We start from the raw sequence: 15,317 nt of genomic DNA, 5'->3' as shown, positions 1-15,317 counted from the left end.
ATTGAGCACTAATCTGCATGCTTACCCCTAACCATAAATCCCCCCGACTCCCAGTACAAATCTGCCCCTATGTTGAAATCCCCCCTCCAAGCACAATTTCCCCCCCCTATCCCCAAAATCTCTCCCAGCACCCCCCTCCTCTACCCCTTAAATTTCCCCTTCTGAGTACAAATCCCCTCCCCCCACTCCAAATCCCTCCTCCCAGCACAGATCTTTGCCCCCTCCATCACCCCAGCTTAAATCCTCTCCCCCCCCCATATGCCCCCATCACAAATCCTCCCCAAAAAATAATTCCCCCCCCCCCTCCTAGCACAAATCCTCTGCCCCTCAATTTTCCCTCGGAGCATAAATCCTCTTCCCCCAGCCTCCCCTGCGACCCACCCCTTGTCCCGGCCCTGCCCCCTAAGTTCCACTTCACTTTCAACACAGATCCCCTGCCCTAATCTCCTTGTGGTGCCCCCCCCCCACCTTGTATGAAACCAGAGTGCCCAGGGCAGCCTTCCCTGCAGCCCATCCCTTGTCCCGGCCCTGCCCCCTACCACCCACTTAGTTTCCACTTCACTTCCAACACAAATCCCCTGCCCCAATCTCCTTGTGGTGCCCCTCCCCACCTTGTATGAAACCAGAGTGCCCAGGGCAGCCTCCCCTGCGGCCCATCCCTTGTCCCGGCCCTGCCCCTTACCACCCACTTAGTTTCCACTTCACTTCCAACACAAATCCCCTGCCCCAATCTCTTTGTGGTGCCCCTCCCCACCTTATATGAAACCAGAGTGCCCAGGACAGCCTTCCCTGCGGCCCACCCCTTGTCCCAGCCCTGCCCTCTACCATCCACTAAGTTTCTACTTCCCTTCCAACACAGATCCCCGGCCCCAATCTCCTAGTGGTGCCCCCCCCCCACCTTATATGAAACCAGAGTGCCCAGGGCAGCCTCCCCTATGGCCCATCCCCTGTCCTGACCCTGCCCCCTACCACCCACTAAGTTTCCACTTCACTTCCAACACAAATCCCCTGCCCCAATCTCCTTGTTGTGCCCCCCCCCCCAACCTTGTATGAAACCAGAGTGCCCAGGGCAGCCCCCCCCCCTGCAGCCCAACCTTGTCCCAGCCCTGCCCCCTACCACCCACTAAGTTCCCCCTTCCAACACAAATCCCCTGCCCCAATCTCCTTGTGATGCCCCCCTACCTTGTATGAAACCAGAGTGCCCAGGGCAGCCGCCCCCTGCGGCCCATCCCTTGTCCTGGCCCTGCCCCTTACCACCCACTAAGTTTCCACTTCACTTCCAACACAAATCCCCGCCCCCCACCTTGTATGAAACCAAAGTGCCAGGGCAGCCTCCCCTGCGGCCCATCCCTTGTCCTGGCCCTGCCCCTTACCACCCACTAAGTTTCCACTTCACTTCCAACACAGATCCCCGGCCCCAATCTCCTTGTGGTTCCCCCTCCCCCCTCACCTTGTATGAAACCAGAGTGCCCAGGGCAGCTTGCCCTGCGGTCCACCCCTTATCCCGGCCCTGGTTAAAGGTAAATCTAAATAAACTTGCATAGGAAAATTGTATAATTTATGGCCAGCCTAAATCTGCATTGGTTTTATCCAAATTTGCGATGAGCAGCAGGCATCTGGTTGGGGCCGGTCTTTGCTCTTCAGGGCCCACCATGGGTCAGTTCCTTAAAACACATTCACTTACTTTACACAGCTGGGAAAGCAAAGTACATACATCACACTGCTGGGAAAGAGATTTTTACCTAGAATACCATTTTTGATTTTTTTTCTGCAAAGTCCATTTTTAAACTTTCAGTTTTTTTTTTCTTCTGAGACGTGGGATGAAACTCTCCGTCCGCTAATTATAAATGCGTAGCTCTTCCTACGAGATGTCTCCAACGTTGTGCTTACAATACCGAATCCAACATCAGGAGCGCTCCGCCGCGGATCTTTATGATTTGTTCTGAGCACGCGGCCCCTGCTGTGAAGCCCCCGGGGACAAAGGTAGGATCTGTTCACTGACACGTCACAGTGAGAATCTAGGAAATACAAAAAAAAATCCCAAAAAGCTCCAGAGGTCCGCCATATTCAAACAGCCGCCGTCTGCTTTATGCTGTGAAAGCTGATCCGCGTGGGAGACGTTGGTATTGACATGGCGCGGGCAACGCGCACGCGGAGAGAATGGTGATCCTGCCAGCGGTGCCACCGCTTCCTGGCGGCCGATCGGACCTGAAAAACGCAGACATTTTTATTGCAACTTTTATGAAGAAGAAACAAAGAAGTCTGCAGACAAAAAGATACATAGATACATACATAGATACATACACAGATACTTACATAGATACATACACAGATACATACACAGATACATACACAGATACATACATAGATACATACATAGATACATACATAGATACATAGATACTTTCCAGGGATTTTATGGGATAAATGGCTACAGCTGTGCCTGATTATAAAACCTCTCGGTACAAATCTGACATTCAAGTGCCAAAATAAAATAAAAATGAGAGATATGATGCCGCCTGTCGCTGGCATGACGCAGCAGTTTTCTAACCTAGTTTTATTACTTCTGGGCGGGGCTTATTTCAGCAGGAACGCAGTTCTGGCACCTCCAGCACTGAATGTATATGCCAAGGGTTGCTGGTATGAGCTGGAGTGTCTATTAATGCTGGCAGCTGGGGGCTCTATTGTTACTGGGGGATCTATTTCTGCTGGGGACTCTATTGTTACTGAGGGATCTATTGTTGCTGGGGAGCTCCATTGCTGCTGGTGGGATGTTCTGGAGTGTCTATTGATGCTGGCTGCAGGGGGCTCTATTGTTACTGGGGGATCTATTGTTGCTGGGGAGCACCATAGCTGCTGGTGGGATGTTCTGGAGTGTCTATTGATGCTGGCTGCAGGGGGCTCTATTGTTACTGGGGGATCTATTGTTGCTGGGGAGCTCCATAGCTGCTGGTGGGATGTTCTGGAGTGTGCATTGATGCTGGCTGCAGGGGGCTCTATTGTTGCTGGGGGCTCTATTGTTACTGGGGGATCTATTGTTGCAGGGGAGCTCTATTGCTGCTGGTGGGAGAATCTATTGTTTCTGTGGGGTCTATTGATACTGGCTACTGGGAGATATATTGTTGCTAAGAGTTTTTTTTCTTGTGGGGGGATCTATTGTTGCTGGGGAGATATATTGATGCTGGGAGAAATCCATTGTTGCTTAGAGGAAACTATTGTTGCTGGGGAGATCTATTGTTGTTCAGGAGATCTATTGTTTCTGGGGGCAATATATAGTTACTGAGAGGGTATCTATTGTTTCTGGGGGGGATATATAGTTACTGTGAGGGAGCTATTGTTGCTGGGGAGATCTATTGTTGCTGGGGAGCTCTACTGTTGCTGGGAAGATCTATTGTTGCAAAGGGGTCTATAGTTACTTAATGGGTCTATTATTGCTGGGGTATCTATAGTTTCTGAGGGGATCTATTGTTGCTGAGGGGATATATAGTTACTGTAAAGGTATCTGTTTTTTCTGGGGAAATCTAAAGTTACGGTGAGGGATCTATTGTTGCTGTAGAGATCTATTGTTGCAAAGGGGTCTATAGTTGCTGGGAGGGATCTATAGTTACTGTAATTAATCTATTGTTGCTGGGGGTATTTATAGTTGCTGGGGGTGTCTATTGTTGCTGAGGGGATCTATTGTTGCTGAGGGGATATATAGTTACTGGGGGGAATCTATTGTTGTTGAGAGATCTATAGTTACTGTGAGTGATCTATTGTTGCTGGGAAGGTCTATTGTTGCTGAGGGGGTCTATAGTTGCTGGGAGGCATCTATAGTTACTGTGTTGGGTATATTGTTGCTGAGGTATCTATAGTTGCTGGGGGGATCTATTGTTGCTGGTGGGATATATAGTTACTGTGAGGGTTCTATTGTTGCTGATGGGATCTACTGTTTCTGAGGGGTATATACTTACTGTGAGGGATCTATCATTGCTGGGGAGACCTAGTGTTGCTGGGGGAAGCATCTATAGTTACTGAGTGATCTATTGTTGCTGGGGGTATCTATAGTTGCTGAGGGGATCTATCGTTACTGTGAAGAATCTATTGTGGCTGGGGAGATCTATTGTTGCTGAGGAGGTCTATTGTTTCTGGGGGATTTAAAGTACCTGTGAGGGATCCATTGTTGCTGGGGAGATCTATTATTGCTGAGGGTCATATTGTTGCTGGCTGCAAGGGACCGGTTTCACTGCCTTTCATTAGCAAATTCCATACACACGACTTAGCTTGTATTCTCTAGGTAAAGGGAGGAACTAAGGGACGGTGCTTGGAGGTGGGCAGGGGGCGGAGACAAAGAATGGTGCTCGGAGGTGGGTAGGGGGCGGAGACAAGGGGTGACTCAGAAAGGGGGAGTTCCTGCACCTATTCTCTGAGAAAAAAAGCCCTGCCTTTTGATCCTTCCAGTGAATCTTTTGATTTTTCACTTCTTGTCCCAGGCCAAGCTGACCGACAAATGTGCCAGTTAGAACAGTTGGGACAATCTGTATGACACTGGCGGGGGTGCTTACAGTGGTTAGCTTTTATGCATATGCGTTTTACTGGATTTATGATACGGAGCAGTGTGAAAGCCACCAATGTAGGAATGTAGGCACCGCCTTGCTCGCTCCAAAGATAGGCTATTGGATGTGTAACTTGGTTGCAGTGGTGGAACTACCAGGGTCGCACTTGCGACCGGCCCCTGGCGTTCTGCCACTGTGGGGGGGGCCCCAATATGGCTGCGTGTCAGGGGCAGTGTTTGCAGTGTTTTCAGGCTCTTATCTCCCGTCCGTAAACAGGAGAAAAGTGTCTGTAAAAAATGTCCTGTCAACAGCGTTGAACTCTGCATGCGCAGTTCCGGAAGCAACCCATTGGAGAAGTGCCAGACTCTGGAGGCACTCTGGAGTATGTACAGTAAGGGGGCACTCTGGAGCATGTAAGGGGGCTCTCTGGAGGATGTAGGGGGGCACTCTGGAGCATGTAAGGGGGCTCTCTGGAGGATGTAAGGGGGCACAGGAGTGTCAAACTCAATTTCATTGCGGGCCGCATCAGCATTATGGTTGCCCTCAAAGGGCCGGTTATATCTGTAGGATTAGATGTCCAGAGCACCCCACGCCCCCTTACATGAGATGTCAAGAGCCCCCCCACCATCAGAAGTCAAGAGTCACCCACCCTTCCTTGCCTCACAATGCAGCCCCATACCTGGTGCTACTGCCAGGGAGAAGATGCGGTTGGATCTAGAAAGAAGGAAGTGCAAGGTCTGGAGGAGGACCCGAATGCTGGGACCAGGTGAGGCAGAGACAAGGTGGTTTTGTTGCTGCACAGAGGGGTGCAGGATCTGTAGGAGGAGTTCTGCCTTCCTCTCTGCTGCAGACTGCTGAGAAGGAGGTTTTGCAAAGACGAGCCTTTCTGCAGCAGCACAGAGAAGCACAGAATCTGGCATAGGAGTTCTGTCCTCTGGTGTCGACTACTGAGACAAGGTGGGGGCAGAGACAAGGGAGGTGCTGCAGCTGCAGGAGAGGTGCGAGGGCCACATGAAATGGCATGGGGGGCCGCATTCGGCCCGCGGGCCTTGTGTTTGACACCTGTGCTCTAGAGGATGCAATGGGGCACTCTGAAGGTACTAAGGGGGCACTCTGGAGGATGCAATGGGGGCACTCTGGAGATTGTAAGGGGGCACTGTATGTAAGGCGGCACTCTGGAGGATGTAATGGGGCACTGTATGTAAGGGGGCACTTTAGAGGATCTAGGGGGGCACTCTGGAGGCACCAAGGGTACATTCTGGAGGATGTAGGGGGGCCCTCAGGAGGATGTAAGGGGGCACTCTGGAGACTGTAGGGGGCACTCTGGAGACTGTGGGGGGGCACTCTTGAAACACTAGGGGGGCACTCTTGAATACACTAGGGGGGTACTCTTGAATACACTAGGGGGGTACTCTTGAAAACACTAGGGGGGGCACTCTTGAAAGGGGTACTCTTAAAACACTAGGGAGGCACTCTGGAGAGACTTTAAGGGGGCACTCTGGAGACTGTAGGGGGCTCTCTGGAGACTGTGGGGGGCACTCTTGAAACACTAGGGGGGCACTCTTGAAAACACTAGGGGGGCACTCTTGAAAACACTAGGGGGGCACTCTTGAAAACACTAGGGGGGGCACTCTTGAAACACTAGGGGGGCACTCTTGAAACACTCGGGGGGCACTCTTGAAAACACTAGGGGGGGCACTCTTGAAAAGGGTACTCTTAAAACACTAGGGAGGCACTCTGGAGACTTTAAGGGGGCACTCTGGAGACTGTAGGGGGCTCTCTGGAGACTGTGGGGGGGGGGGCACTCTTGAAACACTAGGGGGGCACTCTTGAAAACACTAGGGGGGGCACTCTTGAAAGGGGTACTCTTAAAACACTAGGGAGGCACTCTGGAGACTTTAAGGGGGCACTCTGGAGACTGTAGGGAGCACTCTGGAGACTGTGGGGGGGGCACTCTTGAAACACTAGGGGGGCACTCTTGAATACACTAGGGGGGTACTCTTGAAAACACTAGGGGGGGGCACTCTTGAAAGGGGTACTCTTAAAACACTAAGGAGGCACTCTGGAGAGACTTTAAGGGGGCACTCTGGAGACTGTAGGGGGCTCTCTGGAGACTGTGGGGGGCACTCTTGAAACACTAGGGGGGCACTCTTGAAACACTAGGGGGCACTCTTGAAAACACTAGGGGGGGGCACTCTTGAAACACTAGGGGGGCACTCTTGAAACACTAGGGGGGCACTCTTGAAAACACTAGGGGGGCACTCTTGAAAACACTAGGGGGGCACTCTTGAAAACACTAGGGGGGGCACTCTTGAAAGGGGTACTCTTAAAACAATAGGGAGGCACTCTGGAGACTTTAAGGGGGCACTCTGGAGACTGTAGGGGGCTCTCTGGAGACTGTGGGGGGGCACTCTTGAAACACTAGGGGGGCACTCTTGAAAACACTAGGGGGGGCACTCTTGAAAGGGGTACTCTTAAAACACTAGGGAGGCACTCTGGAGACTTTAAGGGGGCACTCTGGAGACTGTAGGGGGCTCTCTGGAGACTGTGGGGGGCACTCTTGAAACACTAGGGGCGCACTTTTGAAAACACTAGGGGGGCACTCTTGAAAGGGGTACTCTTAAAACACTAGGGAGGCACTCTGGAGACTTTAAGGGGGCACTCGGGAGGATGATTGAATGCAAACGAATCAGCGCTGCTCTTAAGGTTAAAGGACTCTTAATATACTCCTAAGTGTAAAAAAATATAAATGTGAGTAGGTGACTCAACATGTGATCAGCCTAAATGATTCTGACATGCATGTGATAGTGTCTATGATGTATAAGACAAATAAATAAATGTGAAGTTCTTGTAACAATATTAGTGCTGTATCTACAAAAAGTATAAATGAATAATATAATCTGTGATTTCAAATAAATATAAATTAAAGTGTCAGCAATATATATCTGTATAACAGCAATGAACTCAAACAAATCACAAATGTATCATATAAATAAATAAATACAGTGAATATATATATCTCATAAATAATAAAAAATCCAGGGAAAAATATTATTAATAATAGTAATAATAAAGTGCCAGTGTGAATCGTCCATAAACTTCTCCTTCTGTTCTATAGTCCTTAAATAATGCAATTCATAAATGCTTAAAAGTGACCGGTGTCCACTGTGCAGGTTTATGACATTTGTGATCTCTCACTGTGATCAGTGCTGCAAATCATTCTCCCCTCTTTCCTCCATACTTACCAGAGGCAGGTAGGGTCTTGGCCTTTCAGATCAGATCAGATTCAGAAGTGTAAACCTTGCACTTCCTATAGGATGTGGGCCACTCCAGCATTTCCTCCTATACTCCGGGGCTAGCGCCTCCTCAATTCCGCATACCAGCCACCATCTCTATATGTAGCACCCTCCTAGATAGGTGCTAGGCAGGTAAAATGTAGTTTGCTCTCTGTAGAGAGCTGATCACATGTTGAGTCACCTACTCACATTTATATCTTTTTACACTTAGGAGTATATTAAGAGTCCTTTAACCTTAAGAGCAGCGCTGATTCATTTGCATTCAATCACCTAAAAGGAATTATCCTTTTTCTATCAGCAGCAGCCCATTTTTTTCACTGAGCACCTGATTATAATTATTTATTGTCCTAAGCGCAGGTATAACCCCTTTTTCTGTACTCTGGAGGATGGCAGGGGGCACTCTGGAGACACTAAGGGGGCACTCTGGAGGATGGCAGGGGGCACTCTGGAGGATGTAAGGGGCACTCTGGAGACTGTAGGGGGGCAGTCTTAAAACACTAGGGGGGCACTCTGGAGGATGTAAGGGGGAACTTTGGAGGCACTAGGGGGCACTCTGGAGGGACGCAGGGGGCACTCTGGAGACACTAGGGGGGCACACTGGAGACACTAGAGGGGCACTCTGGATGATGTAAGGGGGGCCCTCTGGAGACTGTAGGGGGCAGTCTTAATACACTAGGGGGGCACTCTGGAGGATGTAAGGGGGAACTTTGGAGGCACTAGGGGGGCACTCTGGAGGTACTAGGGGGGCACTCTGGAGGATGTAAGGGGCACTCTGGAGACTGTAGGGGGGCAGTCTTAAAACACTAGGGGGGCACTCTGGAGGATGTAAGGGGGAATTTTGGAGGCACTATCGGGACACTCTGGAGGCACTCTGGAGGATGTAAGGGGGCACCCTGGAGGCACTATGGGGCACTCTGGAGGGACGCAGGGGGCACTCTGGAGACTGTAAGGGGGCACTCTGGAGACACTAGGGGGGCACACTGGAGACACTAGAGGGGCACTCTGGATGATGCAAGTGGGCACTCTGGATGATGTAAGGGGGCACTCTGGAGGTACCAAGGGGGTACCTCCAGAGTGCACCCTTATATCCTCCAGAATGCCCTTTACATTCTCCAGACTGCCCCTTTAGTGCCTCCAGAGTGCCCCCTTAGTGCCTCCAGCATGCCCCTTACAGCCTCCAGAGTGCCCCCTAGTAATAATAAGGTCAGTGGTGGAACTACCAGGGTCGCACTTGCCACAGGCCCATGCCTTCCACCACCATGCAGGGGGCCCCAAGATGGCAGAAAGGGGGGCCTGCTACAGAACATATGAAAGGGCCCCGGGACAGGGTCAGGGGGGGCCCTTTACGGTCTCTTGCACTGGGGCCCCGAAGGCTCTAGTTAGGCCTCTCCTGGGAAAAGAAGAGTATGAAGAGGTAACGAAGGACATTATAAGGAGGCAGAAAAAACACAGTAAGAAGCGATCTAATAAAACAATAAATGACTGGGATGATAAGTAGCGGATGTGTGTGGATTGTTTTTGGAGAATAAGGATATCATATAATGTCATATAATGGGATATCATATAATGTCATATAATGGGATATCATATAATGTCATATAATGGGATATCATTTAATGTCATATAATGGGATATCATATAATGTCATATAATGGGATATCATATAATGGGATATCATATAATGTCATATAATGGGATATCATATAATGTCATATAATGGGATATCATATAATGGGATATCATATAATGTCATATAATGGGATATCATATAATGTCATATAATGGGATATCATATAATGTCATATAATGGGATATCATTTAATGGGATATCATATAATGTCATGTAATGGGATATCATTTAATGTCATATAATGGGATATCATATAATGTCATATAATGGGATATCATATAATGGGATATCATATAATGTCATATAATGGGATATCATTTAATGTCATATAATGGGATATCATATAATGTCATATAATGGGATATCATTTAATGTCATATAATGGGGTATCATATAATGTCATATAATGGGGTATCATATAATGTCATATAATGGGATATCATATAATGTCATATAATGGGATATCATATAATGTCATATAATGGGATATCATATAATGTCATATAATGGGATATCATTTAATGGGATATCATATAATGTCATGTAATGGGATATCATTTAATGTCATATAATGGGATATCATATAATGTCATATAATTGGATATCATATAATGTCATATAATGGGATATCATTTAATGTCATATAATGGGATATCATATAATGTCATATAATGGGATATCATATAATTTCATATAATGGGATATCATATAATGTCATATAATAGGATATCATATAATGGGATATCATATAATGTCATATAATGGGATATCATATAATGTCATATAATGGGATATCATATAATGGGATATCATATAATGTCATATAATGGGATATCATATAATGTCATATAATGGGATATCATATAATGTCATATAATGGGGTATCATATAATGTCATATAATGGGCTCTTAGTGTTTATCTGTGAAATAAATATTTTAAACTAATAACTTCACAAATGTTAAAAGTAACCAAAACCCATTACAGCCCCCGATTACTCCGCCCGACTGATTGCAGAATTCAGTCCTGGCTGTTTTTTTTTTTTTTTTGCAAATTAGCTGAAGGCGGCCGCGGTTAATAATCCTGGGATATTAATAATAAATGCAAGGTGCTAATGAATTAGGATTCTGTAATTAAATCAGAATATTGCCATTCATATTTCAGGAGGAAGGAGTACGGAGGTCAGGCTTGTTTTCTCTGAGCTTCAATCTGCAGCCGTTACCAGGCAGTCTGGAGAAAGTTTTGTGAAGAGAACTTTTGTCATCCTAGTGCAGGAAGTGCGTTACTGGCAGGATCACCGGGTGAATGGAGGGGGGAAAAACCCAGAAAACAAATGCAGCCACCACATCTAAGCACCGATAAACTGAAACATGAACAGAATCCCTTTTTATTTCTTAATTTTTAATAGTAACTTCACTTTTGTTGAGAAAAAAAAGAAATCATTGTTTGTTCCTCTGTGCTGAGTGGGTCTAATGGGAGTGGTTTCATAATTATCAATCAGCTGTAGATTAAGCCCCGGTTCCCACTATAGCGATGACAGACATCGCATGTGATTCGGAGCGCACTGCTCTGTAAATGACATGCGATGTCTGTGCGATGCGAATTCAGCCATACAGATTGTAACTGTATACGCTATAACACAGCTGACCGCTCTTCTCTCTGGAATGATCACAGAGCGCCTGTGATTCTTCTATATAGGATCACATGTTTCTGTAATCATTTCACAAGCCACGACTCCCCAGTTAGAAAGCACCCCCTAGGCTCACATTTAACCCCTTGATCACCCACAGTGTTATCCCCTTCCCTGCCAGTGTCATTATTACAGTAACAGTGCATATTTTTAGCACTGATTACTGTAGTAATGTCACTGGTCCCCCCAAAAGTGCCAAAAATGTCAGTTAGGGGTCCGTTCTGGCCGCCACAATGTCGCAGTCCCGCTAAAAATCCCTGATCACCGCCATTACTAGTAAAAAACAAAAACAATAAAAATTACATAAATCTTTCCCATAGTTTGTAGATGCGATAACTTTTGCGCAAACCAATCAAAATACGCTTATTGCGATTTTCTTTTTTTTTTTTTAACCAAAACTATGTAGCAGAAAACAAATTGTCCTAAAATGTTAAAGAATTTTGATTTTTAACATTTTTTTTTGGGAATGTTATATAGCAGAATGTGAAAAATATTGTTTTTTTTTTTTCAGAATTGTCGCTTTTTTTGTTTATAGTGCAAAAAAAAAAAAATCGCACAGCTGATCAAATACCACCAAAAGAAAGCTCTGTTTGTGGGGAAAAAAATGACATCAATGTTAGTTGCACGACCATGCAATTGTCCATTAAAGTCACGCAGTGCCGAATCGCAAAATAGGGCCTGGTCAGTCAGGGGTCCGTTCTGGCCGCTGCAATGTCGCAGTCCCGCTAAAAATTGCTGATCACCGCCATTACTAGTAAAAAACAAAAACAATAAAAATGACATAAATGTTTCCCGTAGTTTGTAGATGCGATAACTTTTGCGCAAACCAATCAAAATACGCTTATTGCGATTTTTTTTACCAAAAATATGTAGCAGAAAACAAATTGTCCTAAAATGTTAAAAAAAATTGATTTTTAAAAATTTTTTTTGGGGAATGTTATATAGCAGAATGTGAAAATATTGTTTTTTTTTTTTTCAGAGTTGTCGCTTTTTTTGTTTATAGCGCAAAAAGTAAAAATCGCAGAGGTGATCAAATACCACCAAAAGAAAGCTCTATTTTTGGGAAAAAAAAGACATCAATTTTATTTGGGTACAGTGTCGCATGACCGCGCAATTGTCCGTTAAAGTAACGCAGTGCCGAATCGCAAAATATGGCCTGGTCATTAAGGGGGCAAATCCTTCCGGTCCAGAAGTGGTTAATTTGCTATTTTTTTTTTCCCCACAAAAGTGGAGTTACCCATTAAATCAATACTTAGCTTTTCAATAAGATCAAAGAGTTTAAAGTATCAAAATGATAATTGACACTGAAATAAAAAATACTTTTTTTTTTATACTTATGTGTTCAATGCTCAGATTCTGCATTTTTGAGCGGCGTGCTGATTAGAACAAAGAGAAAAATTCAACCCTTGTCTCCAGGCTGATTTATTATAGATTAAAGTAGGGCTTGTTTTTTGGGTCTCACTTATCCAGGTGTCAACTCAATTAATAATTTTTTCGGTTGAGGAAATGAGTTTCTGTAAAGTCCAACCGAGCCGCAAAATGAAATAAATTCTCCGAGCTCCAATCAATAAAACATTAAACATCTGCGTCGCCGGCAATTCACCAGCTTACAGCGGGCCGGGGGATATCATTTGTGCTCGCCACTAAGGGAAGCTGTTTTGTGTACCAGTTGTGGTTTTTAAAAAAAATAAGAAAAAATTGTAAAAAGATGCACATTAACCACTTGACCTCCGGAAGATTTACCCCCCTTCATGACCAGGCCATTTTTTGCTATACGGCACTGCGATGCTTTAAACCACTTCTGGACTGAGCCTTTTTCTGACACTTGTTGTTTACAAGTTAAAATACGTTTTTTTTTTTGGCTATAAAATTACTTAGAACCCCCAAACATTATATATATATATATATATATATTTTTTTTAGCAGAGACCCTAGAGCAGTGATGGCAAACCTTGGCATCCCAGATGTTTTGGAACTACATTTCCCATGATGCTCACCTTACCTGCAGTGTGCATGAGCATCATGGGAAACATAATTCCAAAACATCTGGGGTGCCAAGGTTCTCCATCACTGCCCTAGAGAATAAAAAGGAGATTGTTGCAATATTTTTTATCACACCGTATTTGCGCAGCGGTCTTACAAACGCAATTGTTTTGGGAAAAAAAAATCACTTTTTTGAATTAGAAAAATAAGAAAACAATAAAGTTAGCCCAATTGTTTTCTATAATGTAAAAGATAATGTTACGCCAAGTAAATAGATACCCAACAAGGGGGTGGGGGTTTTGATCTTGAAAATGGTGTGAAGGTAAGTTTTGCCTCCGTCCCTATGTCTGAAAAAGCAAGGGGGTTTTTGGTGTCTCACGCCAAGGTAATGGGACTTTATGGGCAAGTGGCATTAATACAAAAAGGAAATAAGGAAAATTGTATATATAAAAATTTAAATTTATTTACAATCTTTGTAGAAAACAAAATACTATTGCATATCAAGATGTGAGCATTAGTGTTGGGTATAGGCCCAATGTGATAAGAGTAGGAAGAGAGGATTCTAGAAGTGAATCCGTGACAGTTGTGATAACTTGTGACAGTCAATATGGATTCTTGTCTCTGTGCGTCCCAAATGTTCAGGAACAATTAAACAGAGTTTTATCCATAATTCCCTGACGCGTTTCGGCTATATCAGCCTTTTTCAAAGGTTTCTGTCACCCAGCTGAAAAGTACAAATAATGGTGTTTAATATTTCCTTTGGAAATATACATAATTATATTAAATGTATCAAAGTGCTAAAAAGTACATACTTGTTTTTTTTTTTTAAAAATCCTGTTTCTGCAAACCAAAGAATTCAAAGAAGTTCTCTCTGTATCCACCCAGCCTGCAGCAAGGAGTCGTAAGGTACCGCAGTCTGGAAGGATATGTTATATTGTTTAATGGGAGTAATATATATATTTATTTATATTTATGTAGGAGTGACTATTATCATTATTGCACTCACCCCCAAAATAAGAGGTGTTCATGAATCTCTAATTAGGAGTCCAGTAATGTCTTGAAAGGATCCTGGAGAGATACATGTATATACATATATATATATAAAAAAAAAAAAAAAAAAAAGTCATCTCCCAAATCAATACTTGTATAACTATATATCCCATCCAAGCACTTACAATTGCAGGGTTTGGGTGAAGGTAAAGAGGACGTGTCTCTCTGCTGTTTCAATCCAGGGATGAGTTGTTACCCCGTTCTGAAATGTATCATTTGTTTGTGTCCATGAAGTAATTTCAAACAGTAATAGCTTGTGAGTAAAAAGATCTTTTATTTGTGACTTCGAGGAGTAAAGGGTGAACACTTACATTTGGAAAGGGTCTGAAAGAGAGATCGGGTCCTTCGCAGCATGCAGTTCTACGTCCGTCCGGTTCCCTCTGTAAGAGGGAAGTGAGGAGGGACGCCGGCTCCCCGGCCTTATAAAGCCGTTCGCGCATGCGCCGTAGGCGCCGCGCTTGATCGGCTCTTTCCGTCAGTGACTCGGGAGCCTCGTACTGCGCATGCGCCTGGGTGATGCGCGCGCAGTACGAGTCAGTTCTGACAGTTTTGGCCGCCGACACGGAATGATGAGATCTGGGACCGCACCTGCCGTGATCGGCAGGTGCGGGGGGGGGGGGGGGGGGGGAGGAAAGATCTTGTGAGTCCTCTTCCCGTCTCAATAAGACCCCTGTCACTGGGGGTGGCAGGGGTTTACCGTGCCAGGTGCAGGTTTGGATAAAATACAGGATGGTTTGCTATTAAAGCAGGATGTACATATCGGTATACAAAACGACATTTCTATCATGTCAATATAAGGAATAACGGAAAAGTAATGAAAATTAGTCATTATTCATATATATAATATTCTTAAGATAATTTTAACAGCAGTAAGAATATATGATGCCCAGAGGGATATCCCCAAAGAGGGGATGTTCGGTAAACATTTACAGGTCTGGTACATCAAAAAGAGGGGAGGGGGAGGGGAGGGGGAAGGGGGAAGGAAAGGGTGGTTTGGGCAGGAAGTTTTGATGTATTTTGATCACTGGTAATGGTATATTTTGTTAATCTGTTTTGCCAGAGGCAAAACCTTCCAAAAACGGTCTGAAACTTTCTGTTTCATTAAGTCCTGGGTATTTTGTAGCATTGAGACGTC

The 15,317-nt window shown here is 45.1% G+C and overlaps 1 protein-coding gene across 2 annotated transcripts in view; it reads right to left on the bottom strand.

Moving 5' to 3' along the window:
• Positions 1 to 1,988: 1,988 nt before the first annotated feature.
• CRHR2 (corticotropin releasing hormone receptor 2) overlaps positions 1,989 to 15,317 on the bottom strand; it is a 512,276-nt gene continuing 498,947 nt past the window's right edge. For both annotated transcript variants that reach the window (XM_082259069.1, XM_082259070.1), the window contains one exon: positions 1,989 to 2,208. In XM_082259069.1, coding sequence (XP_082115195.1) covers positions 2,068 to 2,208 — 141 coding nt within the window. In that variant the 3' untranslated portion in view covers positions 1,989 to 2,067. The remainder of the gene's footprint in view (positions 2,209 to 15,317) is intronic.

Source organism: Pelophylax lessonae (genome assembly GCF_965119305.1).
Source record: "Pelophylax lessonae genome assembly, chromosome: 5".
In the NCBI taxonomy this organism is placed as follows: Eukaryota; Metazoa; Chordata; class Amphibia; order Anura; family Ranidae; genus Pelophylax; species Pelophylax lessonae.
The sequence above is the reverse complement of the archived record's forward strand: the minus strand, read 5'-3'. Positions and strand labels throughout refer to the sequence as shown.